Below are 14,847 nucleotides of genomic sequence, written 5' to 3'. Positions count from 1 at the left end.
AAACCCCAGATCCACGAAGCAAAATTATTTATTTTCTTAATTTTCGCATTTGTACTTCTTGATTCCTGAATATGTATCCCTGTCACCCGCCCCCTGGTCACAGTGACTGTGGGTTCGAATCCGACCTCTGCCCTTTGCTGCATGTCGTCCCCCACGCTCTCCTCCCGACATTTCCTGTCCTGTGCAATAAAGGCAAAAAAAACAATAACATTAAAAAATAATTGTTTAACAACAATTCAAATGCCAAAATGGTGAAAAGGCCTTTTTAACGTAGTTTAATTCATGCTTTTATTTTTTATTTAAAAGTACAGTAAATGTTTTTAAAGGTGACACACAGTTCTGGTTATTTAAAGTAGTCATGATACCAGCTTAGTAGATTAATCAACCGTAAAATAAGAAAACTATGAAAGCCAGCAGGTCGAGGAAATATTCTAAAATGTGTTTATTATGTTTTTTTATTTTGTGACGGGTGATCATTTTGTGATCTTCTTTGGGTGGTATAAAATTAATGGTAACAGGAATTTATGGTGGGATGTGATTGGCTGTGTTGGCCTGCAGCTGTTTCATTTTAATTTAATTTAATTATATGTTTTGTTTTTAAATGTTTTATGGAAGACGGCAGATTATACAGAATTATTGCTCTTTCTGCTTCTTGTTACAATTCACTTAGCAGACGCTTTTATCCAAAGCGACGTACATCAGAGAGTAAGTACAACACTAATCCATTCATACACCGCCACCGAAGCAGCGGGAGCAATGCTGGGTTTAGTGTCTTACCCAAGGACACATCGGACATGTAGCTCAGCTGGGGATCAAACCCTTGACCTTCTGGTTGAGAGGCGACGACTCTACCAACTGAGACACAGTCGCCCCGCTTCTTCAAGATTTTAGATATTATGTCTGTATTTAATTGGTTGTTTGTTTGATGAATTAATTAAACGTATAAAAGTTATTTCATCGCACATATAAACAGAAAGTTGTATCAGTCATCTCCGCTAACTCTTGGTTAAAAAGCAAACAACTATATTCCTTTGAGACGATGTACTCACAACTAAATTCTGTACGCCTGTTTTTAAAAAAATGCTTGAAAAAGTTGAATATGAAAAATGTTAAGAACAGAGCCTTTTGTTTTTTTTGTGTGTTTTCTTATGCTTTATATAAATGTGTCTCTGTCAACTAATGTACAGTTTATGTTGTTGTTTGTTTTTGTGGATTTATGTACATTTGTATGCGTAGGAACCACCAACCTGCCGAGGGAAATGGAAACAGATGTAAATTAGCATTTAGTCTAAAATCTGGTATATTTACATGTTTATGTCAAATGTAACTTTGATACGATACTATTAAGACTATTTACCACAGAAACTATTTAGAAGTGTTCCCTAATTCACAATGGGTAATCAATTAGTTTTTAATTACCAAAGATTGCAGGCAGAGTCCTGCACACTGATAAATTGCACAAATAAGTTGCCAAAGTATTTCTGCAATTTAGACAGCTTCTCCTCCTCTGCTATTTGTCTGTTTGCGAGAGGTCAATGTAACTTTGAGAAGCCAAATGATCTGAGAAACGTCAGTATTTGCTAACCTGTGAATTAGGCTTTTGCATTTCATGATGCTTTTCAAACGTGTTTTTAATATCTGATATAGCCTATTAATGTTAATCCGTAGTATCGAAAATAATCGAAGTTTTAAAACCAAACTTTTACAGGTTAATGATATTGCCTGTTCATAAATGTACATTTTTAAAAGTTATTCCAAATTTTGAAGCATTAAAAAAATGACTTGGAAAAAAGTTATGTGCCTTGAGACTTTCTGAAAGACTTGAGACGCCCAATTTTATTCTGATCTCTTTCATTGTGATTAGGCTATTTCAAGTTATTGTAGCCTATATATTTCGCTATTGTTGTTTTCTGGTAATTTTGGTTGTAACATTTTTTTTTTTTTCATCTAGATAATATGTTTGGATTAATGTGTGAAATATTCAACAGTTTAAATGCCTGTTTATTGATTGAAAATGTCGAATAAAGAACGAAATCAATTAATAAACAGGCAGTGCAGAGGGAACGTAAATGACGTAGCGCTGTTAAGGACCCCGCTTATATAAAAGGGTGAGCGGACCACTTCTCTGTCTCTTCCTCTCGGTTAACCCTCCGATCAGCAACCACAAGCTCTTCAGCAAACATTGAGATTTAACTCTGTAAAGTTAGTTTTAGGAGACCTCCAGGTGTAACTGTAGAACATGTTAAGTCTCCTTTTAAAGGGTTTTTTAATTTCTCCTCTGGGCGGGATGGAACGAGCGACAGCGCCTGCGCAGGTCCCTCCATGGCCTCCACGTGGTGTGGCTGCAGATAGACCAGACTGTAATGGAGGCGCAGAAACTTGATGACTTCAACCTGTGAGATGTTTCTCTAAGCAATGATTAATGGATCTCCAGGTGGATTAGAGAGCGGATTTGATCAAGGTGAGTTAAGGAAATGGTTGCTCTAAATGTTTAGGAAACCACGATCATACAATCTCTGCAGTAGCATTAGTTGTGAGTTAAATAAGGGAGTTTTAAGACTTATTTAAATGCATAGCACAGAGGGAAACAAAATGGCGTCTACCACGTGCTGCATAAACATGATTTGCTGATTTTGACCCCTCTGTTGTTTCAGGATGCTGCAGAAGTTCATCCCTGCACACTCCTTTGGGATCCCTCCTGAGTGAGATCAGTCTGCAGCTGTGACCTGATGGTGAGTATCTCTGAACCCCTGATGAGCTGCAGAATCCAAAAAAAAACCTGCTAAATGATGATTCACTAGACTAGAGTCTCTGATTACCCGTGATGCTCTTTCACAGTGCACTGATCATGCAGATTACTGGATTAACACCACACACTGCACAGAGTAGAACTGGTTCTTAGGCTGTTTTCTCTTCTTACCACAGTGTCCACAACGGAGCAGCTGAATGTGACGTCACCTCTCGGTAAGTTTAAAAAATAAAAGAAGCCTCTGTCCTCTCTGCTGATTTTTGTGGGATGATGATTTCTTAGACTAGAGTCTCTGACAAAAGCATGAAGATGTCTTCACAGTGCACTGACCACAAAGACACACCAGTGAATGGATGTTTTAAACTTGATTCACTGAGATAAAACTACAGATCAGTGATTTTTTTTTTACCATGTCTGCTTGAGGCAGGCTCCAGAAACACAGGGAGTCACAACTGTTTCACTCTCACTGTAATCCATTGTGCTTCCTGTGTGGAACATTTCTAATTGTGGGTTTGTGACGTACAGACTCTCCAATCCAGACTCTGTCACCCTCTGCTGGTCACATGTTGACTTGAAATGACATGCAGGATTATGACCTCCATGAAGGCAGTAAGATGCATGATTGTGCAGCATGCTGGACAAAGTGTGCTGCCATGATTGATTTTCCATTCTGGGAAATGATTGCAGTAAATGAGTTTAAAACATCCATAAACCTGGTTTGTGATCGCTGCTCGACGTTTGTCACGTGTTGGTACTAATTCATATCTGGTGTTTGTTTTTTAGCTCGCGCTTGGCTGGATGGAAATCAGCAGTGAAAATAACAGCTGTAAGTACTGATGTTTATTTGAATGTGGGTAGTTGGTGTTAAAATGTGGAGATGCATAAACTGATCCTGCAGCTCTGGTTTCTGAGTTTGGTCGATGATGATTCAGTTTTCGGTTCGTCTGATTCTAACTGAAGTTTTACTCGCAGCGCACTGAGACGCTCAGACGACCAGAGATTCTCTTTTTTTTTTTTTTGAAGAGTTTGTTTTCAGTCGGGCTCAGCTGACCAAATATTTCTTTCTTCTTTCAGGTCGAGCTGTGGTTGATCAAGCTGGAGCGCAGATGTCGACGGAGTCATGGAGGAGGAGAAGACCGTCTTTAATTTTGTTTTACGCAGATGTATTTAAATAAACGGTTGACAATAGAATGACTCTTGTGCTTTCTGTCTGAAGATTTGATTAGACTGAAGAGAAATGCGTTAAGCAGAAGGTTGTTCTGGGGATGTAAATGTACTCGGCTTGAATAACCAGTACTGAAGTGTTTCTGTAGAACCAAAGTTAAAGGGGTTTTTCTGGGACAACTACCCAACGCTTGAAGAGCCATGAAGCTCCAGCAGCACATGCAATTTGAAAAACCTGATAACTAGTGAAGCAGTTTGGCTCATGGCATTAATCTGTTCCTGTAGATCACTTTACCTGCACACATATTTGGAGTTAAATACACTCATTGCTTTGGAAGAAGTAAAGCAGTTTAAGATTGAAATGGTCAGAAGATGTAATTAACCACTGGGTTTGATGTTGTACCAGGTTACTATTAAAATGCAAACCTCTCATCCCTCTAGTGATCAAAGTTTGAAGTGATGTGGATACTTTCATTCTGAAGGAAATTTTGTCTAATTTAAATCAGAAGTTCACTTAACCAAGTATGGAACATTTGCTTTTTTTTTAGCATGCAGTCTGATGAGCAGATCCTTAATAATCCCACAAGAGGAAATTACTTTTACACTCTTGAGACCGACTGGAATACACTCTCATGCACAAACAGGATCCTATGAACACAGGCTCAAAGGGAGAGATGTCAAAGCGAGGGGGCTGCACATTAAAGGGTGCCTGAGCAGTTCAGGGTTTGATGGGCATCGTGGCAGTGCTCAGGAAGGGAACTGGCACCTTACCAGTTTAAAGACGTAGTGCACACTGGCACTTTATCCAGCAACCCTCCTATCCCCAACTTAAGTCCCTACTGAAGAACTGTGTTTGAACCAGAAGTTTAATAAGATTTGTGAATTGACTTGGCCAAAATAAGATGAAACAAGAAACTCTATCAGAAACTTGATCATAAATACAGAATACATTTTTCTCAACTGTATTGTAGGACAAAATAAGAAACATTTCCATCTTATTTTTGTTTGTAGTCATTAAGAACAGCTAACAGCTTGTTTCATCAGGGGGATTCAACCAGCCACCCTTTAAAAAAGCTCAGTTTTCTCCCTCTGCCTGGACTGTAAATAATCTTTTTGAGTATTTTGTATATTTATTGTGCAAAGATAAAAAGCTGTTACTGCAATACATACACACACGTACCCATTGACTAAAATAGTACACGTTTACAGAGAAGTTGGTAATGAATGAACAATGTCAAGATAAAAGTATGAAATAGGTTTATAAAAAATAGTAAATGTGATGTCTGCAGAAAGACTGTTGTAAAGGGAGCTCTCTTCCACAAGGAGTCCTGTTTGAAAGAAAGAGTTGTTTTTACAGGGTTACTGCAGGTCTGCTGAAACTCTCAGCTCTGCACTGTAAGTTTTAACTCTTTTTATATTTTTACTTTATTTATTTCAATTAATTTCATTTGTGTTCAGATTTAATCATTCCACTGATTTTTTGATTTTTTTTATGTTCTATTTTAATGTTTCTTTTCTTTCCTCTGTCATGATGCTTTTGATGTCTTGTGTGAAGCACTTTGAATTGCCTTGTTGTTGAAATGTGCTCTATAAATAAACTTGCCTTGCCTTACAGTTTAACCACCTGATTGCATGTTACGAAATGCTGAATGTACTGTTGGCGACCACGCCCTAAATCTACACGCACGCAATAAAGATATTCTGCATTGTGCTCCACACTTTGTCCTGTAGCCCCGCGATGGGATCTGGAGGTGAAGCTACCTTAAGGATAGATTCATGTATCCACACTAGGAGTGAGAAGTTGCAGTAATCTTTTGAGTTTGGCAGCTTTTTGTGAAAGTTGAGCTTCAGGCTGACCTGTAGGGAGTTTTATTGTGAAGGTGCAGACCGGACCTGTTCTTCTTCTTCTTCTTCTTCTTCTTCTTCGTCTTTGTTCTCTAAATTCGGTAAACGGCTGAGCCCGAGCCGACAGGAGGACCCCGGACTGTGTTGTTTTCAACGGGCTCTCGGTATCGAACCCGGCCGGTACATCTCACCATTCAGCTCCGACAGTATTCTCCAAACACAGAGGACACACACTCTGCCGTGTGAACGAGAAACACAAAAAGTTCACGAAGTTTTGGGCGTGAGACGAGAGACGTGTGTGATGCTAACTAGGAGAGCTAACTTAGCTCCTCTGTTGTGACAGACAACCACCAGCTAGCGTCGGTGAAGGTGAGTGTTTATTACCTATTATCAGATTAATTACCCAGTTCAAACTCTCAAATGGTTCTCCAGGCATTAGACAGGAAGACTGAACCGTTTAATCCTTTAAAACTGTGGTGAAATTAACATGTCAGCGAAGTAATGATGAGCAGGTTAGCGGATTAAAAAATAATTACAGGTTAGCAAAAAGCTAATTTAGCTAAATGTACAGGTGAGTTATTTCACAATGTGCAGGTGAGATGAGGTCATTTTTTACAGGTTAGCTGGGTTCAAATAAGATCACACAACTGTATAGATGTGTGACACAGACTGGCGTTAGCTGACAGTTTTTAATCCTTCAATTTTTTAAAGAAAATTTATAAAATTACTTACATTTGATTTGTTTCAAGAGGACAAAATCATGCTGAAGAAAATCTGTCACAAGAAGAGAAAGTGTTTTGTGTTAAAAGTTGCAAGTTTAATGTCTTAAAAATATATTTATATTTAAGAATAAAGATGAATTAAACCGTAAAAATTGACAAAAAGTAAGAGAAGGGAAATAAAACTATAAACAAGACTCAATAACTCAAAGGGGACATTTCAATGCATCTCATATTGGTGGCATGCTATCTCTGTTATTTCTATAATCAATCAATAGTATCCACAAGAACCGAGGCGTTAGAAAAGTTACAGATCTTCAGTCAGAAAAGAGAGATTAAATACGTTGCCAAAGTATTTGTGCAATTCAGGCGTCTGCAACTTTTGGTGATTTAAAAACAGTAACGTTGACAGGGTGGATTTAAAATGTGTTTTCTTTTCTTTGCAGGTGTTACAAAGTTTCAGCCAAACACTGACGGCATCGACCTGAAGCCTGCGACGACGTAAAAGTTTGTTCGCTTGTGTTAACCTGCACAGTTATCATCCTGGATGGTTCCCCAAAGGTGTCAGGTGAAACCAAAGACATGTAGCTGAGAAGCTGCACTTCTAAATGCTGCCAGTCTGTGAAAGCTGCCCCCCCCCCACCCCCCTCTTTGTACATTTACCTGCTCAAACACACCCACAGGTGTTTCTATGGCACATAACTCTGCCCAGGCCTTGTCAACAAGTGCTGCAACTTAACGGCTGAGCTGGCAGTGCATGCGTGCTTTACAAGTGAGCTCACATAGCTGCTTGGCTGACTCAAGCAAGAGGAGCTTAAATCAAACTTTAGTGAACTCATTTTTAATTCACCTCCAGGCGGCTCAGTGAGGGAGGATGACAGCTGTGGTGGGCCGGGCGTGGGGGTGGGTTCGCTCCTGGGGCGGCAGCAGCAGCAGTAAAGTAGTGTCTGAGAATACCCCCGCAGTAACAGCTGAGGAACAGAAGCAGGTCAGCCGGGGCGGCAGGGGGTGGATCTCTTGGGTCTGGGGAGGATGGGGACGTCAGAGTGATAGTCCGGCAGAGGAGTTCTGGGAGGCGCAGGAGAAGCTTCAGCCCATGGAGATCGAAGTGCTCCGTGCAGGAAAGCAGGAGACCGAATCAAGCTCACAGCTGGTTTCCAGATGGTGGAGTAACTATATGCCAACTTCTTACCTTCCCTGGCCGAGAAAAACGGAACCAAGCGGAGTAAGAAGAAGAAAACGGGATGGTCGGAGTGAAGAAGATGTTGACGGGGACTTCTCAGACTACGGTACACCACCCCCCTCTCCCACCCCTCCCAGAACATCTCCCTTCAGACTCTTTGTGAACGGCTTGAAGGTGGAAATCCATCCAGAGCACCATGAGATCTGCTTCAACTTCCTCCGCCACCTGTTTGACTTGTTTGTGGTCGGCTTCCTGTGGACCGTGTCCCCCCCAGCCAAGCTGGTCCTGGAGGTTCTGGGGGTCACGGGGGCCCTGAGGCTGTGGCTTCACGGCATGGCCATGTTCTTCGTGTCCACAGTGGGGATGGCAGGATTACTCTGGCTGGTTCAGGAGTATCTCCCGCAGTTTGCTCTGCTCTACGGGATCATCCAGGCGCTGGTGATCTCCGTCAGCGTGCGACAGAGCGTCCTCCTCGGCACGGAGGATGAGGAAGAAGGAGAACAGGAAGAGGAGGGCAAAGAGACTGATGACATGATGGAGAGCAGGGAACACAAAGAGAAGGTCATGTCTGTGAAGGACAAGGTGAAGACAAATTAGACTTCAGGTGAGCCCCTATGTCCCTCTCATTTCCTGTTTTGGTTACATTTTGATAGGGTTGTCACAACAACAGAATTTCAAACCTAGATAAGATACTAATCAATTACGAATAACCTGTTATTCCTGTTGTATTGAAACTCCAGTCCTGAGGGGGCAGGTACGCTGCTGTATCAAAAAGTAGCCTAACTTACAGTCTTTAAATATTTCCTTTACATTCCATTAAATGTTACCTTGGGCGGCAGTAGCTCAGTCTGTAGGGACTTGTTGGGAACCGGAGGGTCGCCGGTTCAAGTCCCGGTGCAGACCAAATATTGAAGTTGGTCTGGTAGCTTGAGAGGTGCCAGATCACCTCCTGAGCACTGCCGAGGTGCCCCTGAGCAAGGCACCTAACCCCCTCCCCACCATCAGCTCAGGAGCGCCCACTGTGGGCAGCTCCGTCACTCTGACATCTCTCCATTAATGCATGTTCATAGGATCCTGTTTGTGCATGTGTGTATATACTTCAGCCTACGTGTGTGTTGCATGACTTACAGAGTGTAAAAACAGAAATTTCCCCTTGCGGGGATCAATAAAGTAAATCTTATCTCTTACCTGGCTGGTGAAAAACACACAGCCCTAAAACTCTGAAACTCAAACAACAAACACACTATTGTTTACAACGACACAATGTACACACAGAGACCTCGACACTGCAGGGTTTCTTTGTGTGTTCAGTGTTGATTCTATTAGGGCAGAAAAAGACCCTGTGACAATATTTCTAAACCTTTAGCAGCACAGGGACGAGAAGGTGTTCACTCTAAAGGTGGACCTGACCTCAGCGGTAGGATCAGTGTGTGTGTGTTTATGTTTCATTTCACCGTCAAACATCCACCACGGAAAGACGAGTTTGTTTTCATATCGGATTATTGAGCAGGGCTTTGTGTGTCAGGTTTAACTGATCTGACACAGTGGCTCAATGTTAGTCTATTTAAGTTGTGCTAAATTAACCACACACACACACACACACACACACACACACACACCCAGAGTGAGGCCGCGTTGAATCTATTTAGATCCTGTTGCCATAGAGAACTCGCTGTGACTTTGTCCGATCGGTGTGAAACCTCAGACAGAGAGCAGCACACATCCTGTGGGAGATTCACATAATTCAGTTTATCAGCCCGAGGCGTCTCATCTCCTGCTTCAGCTTTTATATTCATCTGTTCACAGAGACGCCATTATGTTACCAATAAAAAGCCAGATAGAAGAGATACTGTACGTCTGTTTTAAATAAAGACGATACACATAGTGCAAGAGTATAATCTGTACTGTAGGGATGAATCCCCATATAAGTGTGACACTTTTTTATGTTTTTAAAGAGTACTTTATGGTTAATACGTCCTCTGAGTCATGTCTGTGAGTGGTGATGGAGACACATCATGAAAGGGTTGAATGAGCATCTTGAATGTCGTGTTTTTAAAGCTTACATCAGGGTTTCTAAACTTCTCTGCTCGGACTGATTTTGTCATTTAAACTCAACATTTGCACATTCCCTTAACGTAAAGGTGAAGACTACAGGTCAAAAGTTCATCAGAGGACCTCAGAGCCCTGCTGGTGTTGATCGGCTTCAGCAGCTCAGTGATGTAAGCCGGAGCTTCACCGTGCAACCCGAAACCCCCCAAACACAAAAACCAGAACTTAAAACTTAAAAATCCCACCGCTCCTCTCTGAGTCGTTGATTCATAACTATCCAGCTACCTTACTTATTCTATATCCTACACTTTCTTTCATATATTTTAAGACTTATTATTATTTAAATTAACTTTAAAAGTGGGTTAAAGCTAAACGGACCTGAGCCAACTGTTGCTTCAGCTCCAGCTGTGTGTCACTCGTCACCTCCAGTTGATCAGCAGATTTTCATCGCGATGTTGATCTAGAAGAATTTTTTATTAGGGAGTCATAAAACTCAGACGAGTAAAACATGTCACTTCTACTCAAGTGTTCCAAGTTAAAGGTAAAGCTTCAAGTAGATCTGAAGCTTTAAAGGAGCAATATGTAACTCTGACACCTAGTGTTTAAAATGGGTACTGCAGTCCAAATTCTAGACATTGTAGAGAGCTGTCTGCCCCCGCCCTCTCTTCTCTAGAGTGGATGCTCTCTCAGGTCGCCATGTGGTGGACACTGAAGCTTCAGTGTTTATCCAGCTCTGCATCGGTCTGTAAACCTTTCTGCGTTCTAACCTCTCTCCATTTTTCAAAAGCATCTCCAATATTGATCCTAGTTTGAGCACGTTTCTGCTCGTGGAGCTTATTAGAAACATGCAGAGGCTTTTTAGGTCGAGTACAATCACTTCTATCTGAACCACTTCTCTTACCCGCTTCCATCACTGCAACACCTGTTGACCTGATAACTGGTCTCATATCTGGCAAACCGAGGGACGTCCAAAACCGCCTACATTCTCTGTTCCAAACAAATCCAGAGCATTCAGAACCAGAATCTAAAGTTAGAAGGAGGACATACTGGCTGCTGCATTGTTGTCAGAGAAGCCAGCACTTCAACATAGCATGTTTCTTTAATGTCTGATCATCTTGACTTGATGACGGCTGAGTTCAGTTACGGCAATTTTGCAGAAAAAGAGCAGTCTGAAAAGGGCCAAAGTTTGAAAATCTGTTACTGTGACAGCCCTAGTACACACACACACACACACACACACACACACACACACACACACACACACACACACACACACACACACACACACACACACACACACACACACACACACTTCTGCTCAGATGACTGTTTTCCTCATAATTAACAGAGTTGTTTCTTTTCCACAGAGGCTGAGTCCACCTGTATCTCACCTGTATATAAGAGATGCAGGATCTGTGACATCACAGCAGGTGTGTGACATCACCACAGACGGACTTGGCCCACAGAGTCAGCTCCTGCAGCCGGACTCACATGTTGTATTGCACACTAATTACAAACTGATAGACGTTGTACTCGTGTCACTTTATGTTCAACACTCTCGACCTGCAGTTTATATTCATGTCGTCACCTGAGTGTTGAGTTCAGCATCAATGAATACCACGACTATAATCACAGGAGGGGTTGTGAATGTCAAGAAAAGACGATGATATGCAGTATTTCAGAAAATAGTCTGTTGCATTTTATCTTGTTAGCTTTTTATTTCTTGTCCTGTTGGACTTTTCCCTCTCTGATGTTCTGACAGACAGTCACCGTGTGCCTTCGGTACATTCTGAGGAAGGAGAAATGAACCCAATGTAACGCAAAACAATCAAACACACCCACAGCTGGAATGAGCAGAAATATGCTGAATCAACTCCAGGAGGAGGAAAATGTGAAACCATACAAGCCGCCGCATCGTGAAACACTACAAGATGAAACAGCTGTATCATCATCAGAGCGGATTTTAGGGGATCTAAGAAGTTTGGTGTGGATATTCTCCAAGGCACCAAAGTACAGACAAACTTTATGCACAGTGTCCGCTTTTCAGAAGTTAAAGAGGAACATGAATACTGAGGCGGAGGCTCCCGGTCTCTTCAGTGTTCTCTTCAAGTCCAGGTTGAGTGAATTTGTAAACATGGCGTCCGGTAGGTTCGCAGCTTTATAAACACAGCTTTGTGTTTGTTCTGTGGATTTAAGTCGGTCTCCCTCTGATGACACACAGATCCTCTCCTACTTTTCATATTCCTTAAGTACTTTGCATGAAGTTCACCGGCTCCTATCTGAGCGCCCTGGACGAGGGTTATCACGATACAAGATGGATACTGCAGCAACAAAACAGAAGTCTGAGGCACACAATATGAGGTCCTTGGCTTTAATTATAGGTCCGAAACACACACGTGCATGAACAGGACCTGTGGCCGTGCATTAATGGAGAGATGTCAGAGTGAGGCTGCTCCACAGGGGGCGCTACAGGGCTGTTTGTGGTTCGGTGTCTTGCCTAAGAGCGAGAGACTCAGGAGGTGCATCTCTCTCTCCAACTTCAATACTTTGGTCTGTATCGAATCAGCGACCCTCAGGTTCCAAACCCAAGTCCTTACAGACCGAGGACCCCCTGAATTATTTACCAAAAACTGCAGCAAAACTCCTGCATGCTTTCTAAATTGCACAAATTCATTAGCAACGTTTCGGCACTGAAACAAAGACATCGCAGAGATATTTGGGGAGGGGAGGGGGGAATACCTTTTAAGATAACTGACATTTTATACAGAATTTGAAAGCACTACTCCTTGCATTCGAAATCAGAGTGGATTTAGAACAAGAAACTTCTGGTTTAAACGGACGAGAATATGTGACCTTTAAAAGGACTTTGATTTTGAATCGAAGTCCAGAATTTAAACCGTCTTTGGAGCAGGAAACAAAGAATACACGCCCACTTTGGGGTTGTCACAATACCAGACTTTAAAACTTGAATACCATACCAGGAACATTCAAACTATTTTGACACTAAGGTAGCGAAAGTAGAAACCAAAGGCACCTAATTTGGGGTAAATTATTTTTCTTAGTTTCTAAACATTGCAGACAAACTCCAGCACCCAGGGTCTGAATTATACAAAACGTGCTGGTGAAGTTCTCTGTGTTTAACTTGCAGCAGTGTTTTGGTGAAAAATACGACTGAAGATCTGAAGTTTCATCACTTTTCAAAACGTTGGATCATCAGAATAACAGATTGTTTTTAAGACGTGGCATCAACCTTACTCTGTGACTTTACTTGCAAACGTGTTGTTGCATGCTACGTATTTTTCTTGCAAACCCGACAGTGTGAAAGTTTAGATCTTTTTCAAGATCTTGTTTCTTGTTTCCTAGCGCTGTTCTGGGCCGTCAGACGGCGTCATCACGCTGTTAATGGTCTGATCATGCAGTCTGATATTGAGCATGATGGCTCATGAGAGGAGGGACGAGCTACCTGCACTCTGGACCTAAAGGTGTAAACACCTGTCAATCAAACGGGAACAAACACAACCATATCTGTTAAGAAAGCCATCGAAGAGATCCTGAACCCAGCACAGACTTCAGATTTAGATTATTAAAAGTGAAACATGCATTCAGAGAGAGCCTCACTGCAGGACGCTTCTGGTTTATTCTCAATGACATCATCAAATGTTCTGGTTTCTGCTGGTTGACCTGTTTTTCTTTTTTATGAGAATGTTTCCACAAGTTGAACTGAAAACAGACGACCACCTGTTGAAAGAGCAGAACGGAGACGCCCTCGACAGGACGACACTACCGCTGATGTTTGTTGTGTTTGGAGATTGTAACACCAGCAGCACGTTCATGTTTCTGTGCCATCGTCTTTATTGGGAATGTAAAGCTCACTATGACGTGTTTGTATGGATTTTTACTTCCTTGTTATGCTTCAGAGTTAAAGGCACAAAAATTAAAGACCGTGTTCAAACAACGTGTTCTTTGGTTTCACTTTATAACGCGTGAATCACATCGCAGATTTAATGTTTACCAAAGGCAGGGTTGGTCATTTCCTCCAGATCCACTTTTTAAGATTCTGGTTGAAATTGTCTTTCGGTCCTGACAGAAATTAATAACTCATGTTCTCTGAAAAATGAACAAAGAAAACCCATCATCTGTATCAGTTGTAAGTCTGTAAAAACGTCAACCAATGTCTGCCACGAGGTACCAATCTGATGAACCAATCACAAGCCTACCACCACCCACCTGTCACTCATGTCAGCTACACACCTAACTATGGATAACACATATCGTTTATAAAATCAAAGTGGAGCAGTTTAAAAAAAATCATGTGTGCCCATGATGACAATAACTAATTGGACCTATTTGTTTTTTTGTACCAGGCTGTAAACATGTTTATTTATGCTGTCATATGTATGTGACTTCCTGAGTTCCTGCAGCCAGCCTCTAGTGGACACTCGAGTAACTGCAGGATATTACACTTCCACATGGTCTTTTTCAAGACCGGAGGTTGCCGCTTGGTGTGCACACATCCCACTTCAGGTCACCCCAGCACAAGGCAGTACCCTAGTTGGTCTGGGCCCGGCCCTCGGGGTCAATAAAGTATCTATCATTACGGCGCTTCACTGCTGCAGAATGAAGAAATTTACTGGAGACGGTTTGAATCATTTCCACCTTTTTCTGTCATTTAGACCTGAATGTGTAAACTCAGGTCTCAGGTTTAAAAAACAGAAGAACGAGCCTTTAATGTGAACTGAGCCATCCTCCTGTGTCATAAATAACTCACGTTGAACGCCACATGAATCACAGTTGAAAACTTTATTTCACATTAAATCTGCTCTCCTTACGCTTCAACAGTATATACAGAAAGGTGCATTACAAGAACGATGTACATTATGTAACAATGTGTGCAGATAAGAGTACACAAAGTGGACGAGTAATGAGCCGAGCGGGACGCACCCCGCCGTCAGACTGAAGAGGAGGATGGAGGCAGAGACAGGCGAGTCACTGCAGACATGCACCTTCACCTTCACCTGTCCGCTCCGCCATGTTGGCTGCACTCCTGTTACACACCTGCGTCTTTGAACAGAGTCAGAATACCAGAATTTTTAAACGCTGATACATTTCAAAATAAAATGATATAGATTCCACAGAAA

The 14,847-nt window shown here is 41.9% G+C and overlaps 1 protein-coding gene, 1 long non-coding RNA gene and 1 other non-coding gene across 6 annotated transcripts; all 3 read left to right on the top strand.

Annotated features, from left to right (window-relative positions):
- The first annotated feature begins 2,108 nt into the window (after positions 1-2,108).
- Positions 2,109-3,895, top strand: LOC132991416 (uncharacterized). 4 transcript variants are annotated; one of them, XR_009676182.1, is made up of 5 exons: positions 2,113-2,461; positions 2,655-2,732; positions 2,926-2,964; positions 3,533-3,575; positions 3,824-3,838. It is a non-coding gene; the product is annotated as an uncharacterized LOC132991416 (long non-coding RNA). The 4 variants fall into 4 exon arrangements; XR_009676181.1 differs by having other exon boundaries at positions 2,109-2,461; positions 2,926-3,575; positions 3,824-3,895; XR_009676180.1 differs by lacking the exon at positions 3,824-3,838 and having other exon boundaries at positions 3,533-3,714.
- Positions 3,013-3,081, top strand: LOC132991718 (small nucleolar RNA SNORD52). Its single transcript, XR_009676231.1, has one exon. It is a non-coding gene; the product is annotated as a small nucleolar RNA SNORD52 (small nucleolar RNA).
- A 1,721-nt stretch (positions 3,896-5,616) lies between the features above and the next one.
- On the top strand, positions 5,617-13,664 carry c16h6orf47 (chromosome 16 C6orf47 homolog). The gene is made up of 3 exons (XM_061060578.1): positions 5,617-6,127; positions 6,924-8,264; positions 11,077-13,664. Exon 2 carries the CDS (start codon positions 7,352-7,354, stop codon positions 8,255-8,257), a length of 906 nt encoding a protein of 301 aa, XP_060916561.1. The 5' UTR covers positions 5,617-6,127; positions 6,924-7,351; the 3' UTR covers positions 8,258-8,264; positions 11,077-13,664.
- The last annotated feature ends 1,183 nt before the right edge of the window (positions 13,665-14,847 follow it).

Source organism: Labrus mixtus, chromosome 16, assembly GCF_963584025.1.
Source record: "Labrus mixtus chromosome 16, fLabMix1.1, whole genome shotgun sequence".
Lineage (NCBI taxonomy): Eukaryota > Metazoa > Chordata > Actinopteri > Labriformes > Labridae > Labrus > Labrus mixtus.
This window is presented reverse-complemented; position numbering and strand designations above follow the sequence as displayed.